This window comes from Bison bison, unplaced genomic scaffold, assembly GCF_000754665.1.
Source record: "Bison bison bison isolate TAMUID 2011002044 unplaced genomic scaffold, Bison_UMD1.0 scf7180017864067, whole genome shotgun sequence".
NCBI classification, from domain to species: domain Eukaryota; kingdom Metazoa; phylum Chordata; class Mammalia; order Artiodactyla; family Bovidae; genus Bison; species Bison bison.
Genome location: NW_011494639.1, coordinates 127,667 through 141,118, shown reverse-complemented (window position 1 = coordinate 141,118; position 13,452 = coordinate 127,667). Strand labels below are relative to the sequence as shown.

General features: G+C 37.5%; 1 protein-coding gene across 12 annotated transcripts in view; it reads right to left on the bottom strand.

Annotated features, from left to right (window-relative positions):
- Positions 1-219: 219 nt before the first annotated feature.
- LOC104986322 (membrane cofactor protein) overlaps positions 220-13,452 on the bottom strand; it is a 38,671-nt gene continuing 25,438 nt past the window's right edge. For 2 of the 12 annotated variants that reach the window (XM_010836849.1, XM_010836856.1), the window contains 5 exons: positions 11,118-11,171; positions 9,595-9,626; positions 8,815-8,875; positions 8,207-8,250; positions 220-2,728 (listed from right to left, as the gene is read on the bottom strand). In XM_010836849.1, the coding sequence (XP_010835151.1) occupies positions 8,246-8,250; positions 8,815-8,875; positions 9,595-9,626; positions 11,118-11,171 (152 nt within the window). In that variant the 3' untranslated portion in view covers positions 220-2,728; positions 8,207-8,245. The other 10 variants (XM_010836845.1, XM_010836852.1, XM_010836846.1 and 7 more) reach the window with 8 other exon arrangements.

The following is a 13,452-nucleotide window of genomic DNA, read 5'->3' as shown; positions in this document are numbered from 1 at the left end:
GTTATGCTGCGGCTAACTGTGGGACTGAACGCCGTGAGCAGGGGAGGCGCGAGGCAGGCTGGGAGGGGGAAAGCCTGGACAGACTTCAGGCTCTGAGACTGGAGGGCTAGAAGGGGTGACTGTGGGAGGGGAACGCTTCCAGAAGGTGGGCCCGATTAGAGGCGCACTCTCATCTGAGATAAAACACTCCAGAAATAAATGCACCATCACAAATGAAACTTCTCCATAATGACATATTATTTTTTAAACAGACTCAAAGGTTCAATTCTCAGAAAACAATACAGACATGAGACGTCTCATTCCACTGGGGATTCACTCTTGCAGTTTTAAGTTTAAATTCAAATACACTTTTCCCTCTCATTCAGACAGACATTTCTAGAAAAAAATGGTTTCTCCATATATTTAAGTGATTGACAAGTTATTTGCAGACAGAACATTATTTATATGTACACATATTTCAATCTTACATATAACTATGTTACACTGGAAAACCAAATCTGAAGTGGAAACTATTGTGAAAGCCTATTTTGGTAAGCACAATAAACTTTGGTTGAAAACATTTCCTTGAGGTTTTAAGAAATACATACTACAGCCACCCCCATGCTTCTGAGAAACTGTTAGATTCTTAAAGAGCATGTGATAAAAAGGGTGCAGCAAAACTTCACCTCTGGATTTGTCTCAGAATTCCTGAATTTATTCTGCTCAAACTCATCTTCCACGTGCCTTACCCAAGATTACAAAGGGAAGGACCACTTACAGAGGGCCTTACAAACATGTCCTCAGGGAGAAAAACAGCATCTACTCTTGTTCACCCTCGAGTCCTCATTCATACCTTTCTAAGGCAGCTTTTCTTTGGCCCAGTGTGTGCCACTAACTATGAAGTGTGACGACTTCCACTTCTTGGTGGTCCAGTGGTTGGGTTTCTGTGCTTCCACTGTGGGGGGCACAGGTCTGATCTCAGCTTGGATAGCTCTGCGTGTCAAGGTATGGCCAAAAAATTTTAAAAAAAAGAAAAACAATTTTTTTAAGGTGTAAAACAAAACCTGTAAAAATCTGAGTCAGAGCAGAGTCCCTCCTCTGTGGCCGTTGGCGTGAGGACAGAGAAGCGGGCTGGGGTCTGTTCCACCTGAGTGTCCAGACCCCCCCTGAGCTGTCTCCTTTTTCCTTCCCTTTCTGTGACCTACAGCTAATCCACGGAGTTGAGTTTGCTTTTCTAAAATACAGGGCTTCATTTTTACTCTGCCCTTTACAGATGAGGTGAGGAGCCCACAAAGACTTAAGATTCTGATACAACCTGAGGTTATCTGATGAATTTATTCCCTACAAAACTGCTTACATTCTGATGACATGTGTAAAGACAGACATATCTTTATCCAAGTGGGCAGAGAAAAGCCCCTAGAGCCAGACTTTAGAGTGGATTCTAATTCTCTTAGAGAGTAGAATTCTTCAGCACAAACAGACACAACATTGTTAAAAAAAAAAAACAAAACTATAGTACAATAATAATAATAACAAAGTGGAATTCTTCTTAAGAAAACTATAAGGCCACAGCATTCACTTTGTCCTGAGCTGGCATTATTGCCATGGGTGCTAACAGTACTCTAACTTTGTATAGAGGCCTGAAACTGATGCTGAATTCTTGGTTTCTCAGACTGGCTTATTATAAATAAAAGGGGTGAAGAACAAATGCCAGATAAAAACTTAATAGCATCTCTAAATTACCACGAGGTTACACATTTTTAAAAATAGCATTTTAATCTATTCAATGTAAGAGTATTTTCCAGTAATATTCTTAGTTAAGAAACTCAAAGAATGAACCTTAAGAATTGGTAATCACCTCTGAACAAAAAAAGATTTCAAAATCACTTTCTTTGCAAATGAAATGTAATGTCATTTTGCAATATATTTCTCTGAGTTTGGAGATCTTATAGAAGAAAAAACAAACACATTTCCCTACCTTAGAATGCCATGTTGACCTACCCCATAAATCAAGTGCTATTTAAGGAAAAACAGGCAAGGTGTTTAAACCTAAATTCATACATGTTTCAAAGAAGCATTACAGAATAGTGACTATACTTCTGCCATATTAAAATGTTTTACTGTTCCTATGGCTATCGCTTAGCAGTTTTATTTCTGACAGTGTAAGAAAGTGGCAAATAATCTTTATACTTTTTTTCCTTCAGTATTGAGACAAAATTGAGAGAGGGCATTGTGTTAAGTTTAAGGTGTACAGCATGATTTGATAATGTCAATACTACAAAAAGCTTTTTTCTTCCATGTGATTAGAACTTTTTAAGATCCACTCTCTTAGCAACTTGCCAATATAAATACAGTATGAGTAACTCATGGTAGCCACTGTGCTGTAATTATACCCCAGTACTTTCTCACCCTATAACTGAAGGTTTGTATTTTCTGACCACCTTTACTCAAACCCACCCCCACCAGTCCCCCACCGCTGACATTGACAAATCTCATTTTTCTTCTGTGAAAGCTTGTTTTTTTCGATTCCATGTGTAAGTGAGATCAGACAGTACACGTCTTTCTTTACATGACTTATTACCCAGCAAAGTCCCCTCAGGTCTGTCTGTATTGTGGCAAATGGCAAGGTTTCCTTCATTTTCATGGCTGAATGGTACATGCGTTCCTGGAAACGGTTCAGTTCATCTATTCTGTTGCAGTGGCTGCTTTATCCTGATAAGTGGTGTACGTAGCGCTACATTCTGCTTTCCTATAAGGGAATAGAACAGTATGTACTGTGACATTCTGGTTTCCTAAGAAGCAAGGTTAAGAAGACAGCATCAGAGATGAACATAATTAAGTACATACATTAATTCCAGAAGCCCATTTAGAATAGGGAAGATTAAAAAAAAAAAAAAAAGCTACATACTAGTAAGAGTCACTGAACTAGGAAATACATGATTTTTTAAAGTTATTCCAATATTCAACCAGGCTCACTCTACAAACTCTTTTTTCTAATTCTGTATTGTAGCTTGGATTTCCTCCAAGACAAGAAACAGGGCAGTCGCATATACTTAGTAAATATCCTCCTATCTTAATTTAGGACCAACGGGAGAGAATACAGAGAAGCACATTTTCATAATATTCAATTTAAAATCCAGCTCTGAGATGAAACTTATACAAAGGTAATGATTCTGAGTGTTCACGTTCAATAATGCTTCATTTACACCTCACTGTCAAGGAAATCACATATTCTGGTTAGAGCCTCCTAAGTAACTAAAACTCACATCACACAGTTTTGGTGTTTGTTTTTTTTTTGGTAACAAGGAACATCTTTCTAAACCCTGTTATTCAAGTCCAGCGGTTTCCAAAGAAATATAATGCAAGTCACACAGGGAATTCTGAATTTTCTAGAAGCCATGTTAAAAAAGGGAAAAGAAAATTAACTTTCATATAGTTTACGTAACCCAACATCCATGGGTTGTACATTTTTTCCCCATGAAGTCTTTGACTCTGATGTGTAACTGTGCACGCGAGCTCACTTTACGTAGGAGGAGCCAGTTTAGACATTTGCAGCAGCCACTCAGGACCACCAGCTCTGGAGCTGGGAAACGCAGTTCCACTCCTGCTTCGGAACCAGACTACAGCAGACAGACTACAACCGAACGCGGACGCGCTGGTTACTGACAGTGTGCCCGCCCAGCGAACCCTCGGGTGCCTGCCTCATGAAGAGCTGACCGTGTGAACGCCGGAAACTTCATTATTCCCCTGGAGGGGAGGCTTCACTATGAGCCGGCGCTGCCACGCGCGGTACTTGTTACATGGCCGTGTCCTCAGGTCTGCTGTGGAGAGCGATTCAACAGTCAGGCCTCTCACTGAATCCTCCAACACCACTGTATTCTGCTATTTGTTGAAGTGAATACACTTTTTTTTTTTTTTCTCTAATAGTAGTGGAACACTTATTTTCTTAAATAGAATTTTAAACAGAAATCCAATATATGAGAAGGATAAATAAGCATTTACATAAAGTTAAAGAAACAACTCATTGGATATAACATCAAGCTATTTAAAGATGATTAAAATGTGAAAGTGAGTTAGTACTTACAGTTATAAGTCATATTACCTTTAGCATTCACTAAGGTAACTTCAAGTGTTTACAGACAATTTGAAGCTCACGGATTGTCTGAAAACCGCTTTCCTGGTTGGTTGGAGCCTCAAAGGACTCCTTAGAGAACTGAGCAGATACATAGGGCGGGGTAGCTGGTATATTTTTGTCTTCCCCTCTGCCCCTGTGATCAAAGACATGGCTCTGCTTTTACTAAGGAACTGCCCATCTTATTGGTCTTTGTGGAATCTGCTCTCAACTTCATGACTGTCACCTAGGGTAGTGCCTTGCACGTGAGTGTGGAAGTCTATCTCCTCTCTTCCTAGCTATGCAGAGACACTCAGGCAGAAAAAGAACCTCTAGTTCATTTCATTCAGAGCCAGAGATAGAGGGGATTAAATGGCTAAAGGGAATGCATTTCACATCAAATTTGAGGATTTTTGTTGGTGCTGGTTTATTTTTTATATGCTAAAAATATAGTGGCTGAGGGAAACAGTTAAATGCCTTTATAGAACTAATATTTACAAGCTGAAACTGAAATTCTTTACCAAAATTACATAAAATGTAGTTTGGTTTCTGTCAATAAAAAACCTAAAAGTGAACTTCAAGTGGACCGACTATCTGATTATTTCCCATTAGACTAAAAAAATTCCCCCAGATTTGGATTTACAGCTGCTAGAAGGTAGAGCTGAAGTTGTTTCTTTAGGTTTATATAAATGCTTATTTATCCTTCTCATATAATGCATTTCTATTTAAGAAAATAAGTATTCCACTACTACTAGGGGGAAAAAAAAAGTGTATTTATTCACTTCAAATAGAAGAATATAGTGATCTTCAAGGATTCATTGATAGGCCTAACTATTGAATTGCTCACCACAACAGTCCTGAAGAAATGGCTATATAAAACACTTGTCACAGTCTGACCAAAGGTCAAGGGGTCATTACTCTCTGTTGGTGCCTATGTCAAAGCAAAAGCCTGTCAGTGCATATTATTTTACATTAAAACAGGGAAGGAGAAAATATAAATATCAATAATCTCACAAAGGGGAACCAGAATCCAAATGTCCTCCTTGCTGTCTACTGTCTACTTAGCTCAGCTCAGGATATCGATATCTAAATGTTCATCAAATATTTTACAGAAGAAAGGACATCTCTGAAAAGAAATGCAACAGAAAGCAGATACCTTTTAATGATAAAAGCAAACGTTTCTCTCATCTCTTCTCAGAGAGAAATAAAATGTCTTGTCTGTGGCTCTCACCAGTTACGTATATGCTGAACAGAGGAAGGGGAAAGTGTTGAATAAAATAGTGAGGTCACACCAAAAGGAAGCAAGAGTGGCATAAAAATGGGATAAAATCAATGAGGGGGGAGAAGGGAAGTAAAGCTGACAATTAGGCCCATACACTATGTCTCTCCTGATTCTCATTAGGAAGTTGAACCAAGAATTTGGTGCAAGAAGCAACTTTACCCTTGCGGTCTTATAGATCATACAGCAGATAAACAGACTCTAAATTTGCATATAATCTGTTTACTTCTGAAACCGCCTAGTCTCAAGTGAATAATGTACACTCGTTTTCTCAGAATGAGAGTGTATGGGGAGACACGGTCCTGGTCTCCAGCAGCACAGCCTTTGAGGCGATACATGGGGCCTGTATTAATCCCATGTAACACTGTCTCAGAAACTGATGTCATGACATCCTCCATTTTCAGATGCATCTTTTGCATCAAGGACAGTTTCTTCTTGTGCACAACTGTTTCCACCTGAGGGAAGACCTCTATAAAGCATTACATGACTTCCCATTTTTCTAGGATGGATCTAAATTTTGTAAATATGCTCTCTCAACTAATTACAAAATCTTTTTTATTTACTAGTTCTTGCTTAAAAATTTTAAGGCCTTTGTTGAATGGTTAAGAATTTGAGAACCAGGCAGAAAAATGTTCAAGTTAATTTGACCATTCAAGTTTTGGACCGTGTCGTTACACTTCACCACCTGAACTGGATTTACCATTTACAGTGTATCCAAAAAAAGCTTCAGTAAGATGCATTTAAGCAGACAACTTAAAAGTTACAACATTTCTCGATCAATCTTTATTAAGATAACATAGTTTACAATTGCACAAGTAGTAAATATACTTAATGGAAAAAAAGAAAAAAGGTATTTAGTTACTATTACTAAAATACATAAATTATTTCAATAATTCTACTGAACTTAGCAAACTCTCATTTATCCCGTGATGATTTAACCCAAGCAGAGAAAAATGATCCATTTATGAAAAAAAAAAATATTCACCACAAATAATTGAAAACATTCATGTTAACAAAAGACATCTGGAACCACATAGTCAGGACATGCAAACAGGACTTGGGCAGGAGCAAAGGAGAGCGCGAAGGGCTGTGGATCCAAGTCTGGAAAGTGTGGCAGAAGAGCTGGTTAGGAAAGGAAGCTGTGCGGGAAAAGGAAGGCGTGTGCACATGGAGCCTGTCAGCTCACCTGGGACCCTATCCTCTTCTTCATTGAGAGCTAAGAAACAGAAAACTATAGCAAAATGCTTTAACCTTGTGGCCATTTTTCATAATTTAATGATCTTTAAAAAAACAAAACAAAACACTACTTAGGGGATTTCCCCGGTGGTTAAGCTCTGCTCTTTCTATGCAGGGAGCTTGAGTCTGATCCTTGGTCAAGGACCTAAGATCCCCTCCACAAAAAAAAACTACTTATTTTCATGCTTTGGTATAAATCCTGTAGGAGGGTAACTGTGTTCCCAAATTATCGAAAATACAAGTTCATATCGAATCCATTTTGTATCAAGTTTTAACAGCAAATTTGTGTTTTTGATTTGTTCTGAGGCTTGTAGGATCTTAGCTCCCCAACCAGGAACTGCACTCCTGCCCAAGGCAGTGAAAGCCTGAGCTCTAACCACTGGACTACCAGGGAACTCCCATTAACAGCAATTCTTGCGCCTGGTATCCTGCTTCCAGATTTATCCCTACAAATAGAGAAGGAACTGCATATAGTTTACAGTCTTGTAAGGCAGTTTCCAAAGCAATGAAAGCAATTTGGGGTGGGGGAGAATGGACATTCAATAGTGCAAAAAATGTATCAATAATAAAAATAATTACCTCTTTAAAAGAAAAGCAAACTAAAGCTAGGTATTATTTCACATTCTTTTAAAAAGGCATGCAACAAAAATGTGGAGTCTTTAAACAATCCACTTGATTGTCTTGAACAGGTGAACCATTTCCCAATAAGCTTGATGGTGCTTCTTCAAAGCTAAAGAGCATGGGCACATCGTTAACAGTCTACACCCTGCTTTCTCTAAGTGTCCTCCAGGCCCAGCAGCAGCAGCCTCACTGGGGAACTCTTTAGAAATGGGATCTCAGAACTCTAATGCCCCTGGTACCTTAACCTGGGGGTGTGATGCTCAGATACTTGTTTAGCTTTAAAAGACTCATTCACTGGTAGACAGAGTTTGGCTAATATTTGTTAGGAAACTGTATTTTTGTGTAATGATGTTTTACAAAGGCCAGTAAGGAGCAGAAAGCTATTTTGTTCTGCTTTCTTTAGAGGTTACTTCTAGTTAACAAATTTTAGACTTGTCAAATATTTCACTGATGGTGTTTCCATGTTATACCGCCTGTGTATATGCAGTTTTAAAAATACACTACTGATAGAGAAATCAAACGTGCATATTATATGTTCTATAAATATAAGATTCAAGGTTCAAATGAAGGCACTGTGGATATTTTTAAAAGATTACCAAGAAATTTAAAAAATATATATTTAGCTCTTTATGAGTGAAGAATGTACTTTTATTACATAGTCCAAATGCAGTGATTAAAATAAAAGGAATATAAATATCATAAAGCCATTAATACCATTCATTTTTAATTATTAGTTTGATTTACAAAGCAATAGGGAAAAAAATCACGAAAAATGAGAAATATCAAAGCACTAATCTTGGTCTATGTTCCAGTTTTATTCTAAGTCTTTCATTAGATTTTAAATTACTTCATTAAAATTTAAGATGACGTTTAAAAGGTACAAATTATATATTTGTACCTTTTTGCAATTTTAACTCTCTCCCTTATTTCATTTTTATAGATAAAAAGACAAAGTTCATGAGGTTCCTTGTAAATCTTACCCTCTCAGCAACTTTTAGTTTAACCCCATCAGTTTTACTTCAACCTAGTAAATTAAGAGAACATAAGAGGGAAATCAAATGATGTTGCTTTAAATTCTCCAGTTTAACTGTATAACAAATCTAAAAGAAAAAAAACAGATTTGGTATCTGAAGGAGACATCTATGTAGCTTCTTACAACTACCTATCTAAATTATACAGACAACTGAAAACTTTCACCATCAAAATTGCAGTGACTACAGCTATCAAAGTCTCCACAGGGAATCATTTTATATGTAATCTTGGTCATTAGTCCAATCTAGGAAGTTGGGTATGCCTACAGTAGAGAAGACCCCAAAGCGGTCCATGATTCATTTCAGCACTTATACCTCAAATCCCACAGAAATTTTTCTTACATCATAATTAGTTGACACGACCTGCACAGATTATTCGTATGGCAGTGATATTAAAAACAGGTGAAAACATTTTTAGTGAAGATGTGTAATTCACACAGCACACTCAAGCAGGAGCAATTTTTAAAAAACACGTAATACAGAGTACAAACGAAAACTGCACGAAAGAGTGTCAACAGTGAGAAGGAGCAACAGGTGAAAAGCATGCTGTACTTTACCCTTTCTTCCTCTGTCTGCAAAAACAGCAGTACAGGCAGAGCAATAATCCAACGCCAATAACTACGAGAAATCAGGAGACAAACGTCACATGACCAGGAAAAATCGCTGCCAAGACTCAAAATCTAGCAGAAGAAAATGAATGCTGATCAGAGGTTCCCTGGAGGCTCAGATGCTAAAGAATCTGCCTGCAATGCAGGAGACCTGGGATCAATCCCTGGGTTGGGAACATCCCCTGGAGAAGGGAATGGCAATCCACTCCAGTATTCTTGCCTGGACTAGAACAGACAGTGGAGCCTGGTGGGGTTGCAAAGAATCAGACATGACTGAGTGACTAACGCTTTCATTTTTGGCTTTCAGATACCCATGGCCAGAAAATGGTATCTAATTTAAGCACATATACATTTCTATTCCATTTGGACTCTTCAGTATATTGTATTCTTTGGATTAAACAGTATACAGTAAGTCAGAGAAATTCTTGATTAATTTATAAAATTACCCAAAGCATATTTGGGATGAAAACTCATATGAAAAAAACTCACCTTTGAAACAACATATATTATTTAGAGTTTGTTAGTATGTGGACAGGCAGAATAGACAGGAATAGAGTAATACTAATACAAGGTAGTGTATTATGTAAAAAGTCAGGTTTTCCTGTTTTACTTAATTTCAAGCTATAAAGCTATAAATACTGAAAAACCCTAAAAAAAAAACACAAAACTACACTTCTTCAGAGCAATGTTTTGATTCCATTGGTATCAAACTTGTTGACACTTACGTACAGCAACAATGACGAGCACGATGTATCCTGCACCTGTGAAAAATGAAAACAGTTTGGGAGATAAGTGAGTATCTGGGATCTCCTAGGATCGGCTGCACCTTAATTTCACCAGACCATCCGTAACTACAGAGAAACAAACCTGCCAATCTAGTTTAAGCACAACTGCTCGTGCTTCCAGGTTATCTGCACCACAGAACCCTTCTGATCAGATTCCAGAGTCAGGACACTAACTCTGTGACACTCTTAATAAGGAATCTCACTTTTCACTGCTGTTTGCTCTGGCTACCATGTCAGGTTATTTAGTGAAGGTTAACAATTAGAATTCACTAGTTCGGAGGCAAACCATTTTTAAAATGTGAGTATCCAACTATGGATGGTTTAGTTCGACATTCAGTTCTTTCATTACTTATGACTTTAAGTTAGACATTTAACGTCTATTTTTCCCTGAAGTCTGTGGGATAAATCTGAACCCATCAAGAGTCTTCATCATATCACCACAGCTCCTACCCCACTTTCTCCCCAGATGAAGACGTGGCCCTAACTCCCTAGGGAGACTGGCTGAAAGTAATGCAAATTAAGACTGTAAAGGGAACACCAGGGCACATGATAACACTAGGCACAGAAGCGTAAACATGCATTTTTGACTCTCCGGAGGGCACTGAATATACCACCAAATCTTAATTCTTAGAAACGCTGGTCACTGGCACCTCTGCTTCTAAACTGCCATTACTTTTATTATCTATAACGTACAGCAGGTAACACAGCATACAATGTCATGTACAGCTCTGCTTTTTATTCCATAAACATTATCGAATGTAAACATCCTGAGATGGCACTGGATTCTCTTGGCAGAGTGCCAGTGTGACCACAGTTTTCACAGGGAAAATATAACAAGCCCAAAGTGCATTTTATAAAAGGACTAACTAAATAGTATAACTAAACTAGTCTAAAAATAATAAACTATTTTTCTTCATTTCCTTATCAGTAAGTCTTTATACTTCATGTAACTGCCACAACTATACTTCCATCAAGTTCTCTAACACATACTGTGTGAACTACATGTGCAAACATTAAGTGTGCTACCCCACCCTTGTATAGAAAAACTAATCCAACAATAGTACTTCAAGCCTTTTGTTCACAAGGTACCAACAGAAAGAAAATTCATCTACAAATTGCCATTATAAAGTAAAACTATTACATGGAAAATAACTTAAATGTTATATGTGTTAGACTACGTATAGCCATATTACTATTTTAAAAAGTAAACTTATTATTAGGTATCCTAAGTTGAGCACCCTCCTAAAATCTGTATTATCTACATGTGTCTAAAAGTACCCCTTAAATATGTCATAGGATCTGCACCTTTAAAATTCCTTAAAACGTGCAATTTTACAACTACAAACTGAACAATTATCACCAATTTTTAACATGTTGTTTCTTCTCTAATTATAGACAATGGTAATATTTCCACATAGAAAACTAGGGCCTTATGACACAGAGTTATAATCAGTAACAAAATAATACCTAAACCCTCAGCACCGTTAGGGGGTGATGCATCAGTAGGATGGGGGGGATGTCCTAGAAAAAAGGAAAAAAATGCAAGTTAAAAAAAAAAAAAGAAAAAACAATAGAGCTTAATGTCCTCTAAGTTCACAGGTTTTGATTTTTTTCACTTTGTACAAAAACTCTTATAATTTCATTCTCCTTATATAAACTACATTAATGTTTGTCATTAAAAGTAGTATCAAAATATTATAAATTTATATTCAATACCAAAGCATTCTACTTCTTGTCCAGTAACATTTCCTAGGACAATATTCTGTGGTACAGCAAGCAAATTTATCATTAGTGTGGTGTCAGAATAACCCTATGGATTCGATGTGATTATACTTAAAACTAAAACAGAAAAGCACATTTGTGGAGGCTAAACAATATGTTACTAAACAAGAATGGATCACTGATTGAATCAAGGAAGAAAGTTTTTAAATATCTGGAGAAAACGAAAACAAGAAAACAAATCCAAAATCTATGGGATGCAGCAAAAAGCAGTTTTAAGAGGGAAGTTTACAGCCACATAGCCACACTCATCAAGAAAAAGTCGGCCCCAATTAACAAAATCAGAATGAAAAAAGAAGGTACAACCCACAAACACTGAAGAAATTTCAGAAGCTATGTAGAACAATTTAAAGAAGGACATGAATAAATAAGTGTAGATGGAAAAAAAGCTCAGCCACTGAACCTGGATGACTTAGCCCTGAAGTCATGGTTGGAGAAGTGGGCTTGGAATCTGGAATGGAAAATTAGATTCAATTCTCCAGCCTTATCCATACAAAATTATGGATTTAAATCTGGTATTTGATTTTTTATAAAGATTCTCAAAATGAATTATTTCTCAAAATGAAAAATACATGTACTCCCTAAATTTTGCAATTCTACTTCTGTAAAGCTAACCTAAACACATGTTTACCGAAGTGCACAAGAATGTTGCACGGGAATGTTCCCTGTGCCTTTGTATACAGTGGAAATCCTAGAAGTTAACTAATGACAAACCATAAAAAAAACGTGCTCAGAATAAACATATGGTTCTTTAAAAAAATACCGTCCATATAGTTTCCTATTGCATAACTTGTATCCTTCTCCAGTTAGTATTTTGCCTACAGTTTTTCATATTTGCAATATCAGATCTACTTGACCACCGTTATATGTTGCTAATGATGTTTTTCATACTAACTGATGACAGAAAATGATTGACAGTCTCATGAGGAATTTTGATTTTTGATATTTTAAAATAATCCATAGTTTTATCTTCACTGTACATCTGTCCTCAGAACTCTTCTTTTAAACTGTATCAGTACTTTATAAATCCTTTATGAAATGCTTATGTCAACTCTTCCCTGGGGCGCAGAGGTTAAAGCGTCTGCCTGCAGTGCAGGAGACCTGGGTTCGATCCCTGGGTCGGGAAGATCTCCTGGAGAAGGAAATGGCAACCCACTCCAGTATTCTTGCCTGGAGAATCCCATGGACGGAGGAGCCTGGTGGGCTACAGTCTACGGGGTCCCAAAGAGTCGGACACGACTGAGCGACTTGACTTTCACTTTCCTTTATGTGAACTCTTTAAAAGTCTGCCCAGACTGATGCTCTTTCCACCCTTCCTCTAGTCTCTAGCTTCTGCGGCAACTAAATACAAGCCAGAGATAGCGGCCCTGAACTTAGGAAAACAATTCCCTCCAACATATCAAAATACTCATTCAAGTCTCAGGCAGAGGAGCTGATCAGCAGCCCCTGCTAGAATTCCTCCATTTCATTCCAATAAACAAGGGCTTTTTCTGCCTTTTAGTTGTTATACCACTTACTTTCTGTTGCCAATTCCCCCTTTCCCCCTCAAAAAACAAAACAAAAACATCCAAAACAAACAAAAAATGCTCAGTAAAGAGAAAAACAATAATTGTTAGGAGTGGGGGAGTGACGGAGGTGGTAGAAATACTAGTCTCATTCTAGAGACAATGGTAGTCTCCCAGTTTATAAAAAAGAACCAAGCTGGTCAACCTGGGAAAGAAACAGTCCTGGACCCAGAAGACACCCTGTACAGGTGTCGAGAGATCACTTTTAAAATGAATAAATCATCCGTGTTGATGACACAGAAAACATACATGCTAAAAAACAGAACCTGTGGACCTTCCTCTACACTAATATTAATCTGAGTGTAACTGGTACAAGCTGCCTTTTAAGAGCTTTATAGATACCAGGGGCTATACTAAGTGCTTTAAATGAATCCCACTTTAAATTTACTGTCATTAAGTAAGGAAGCTGAAGAATTGATGCTTTTGAACTGTGGTGTTGGAGAAGGCTCTTGAGAGTC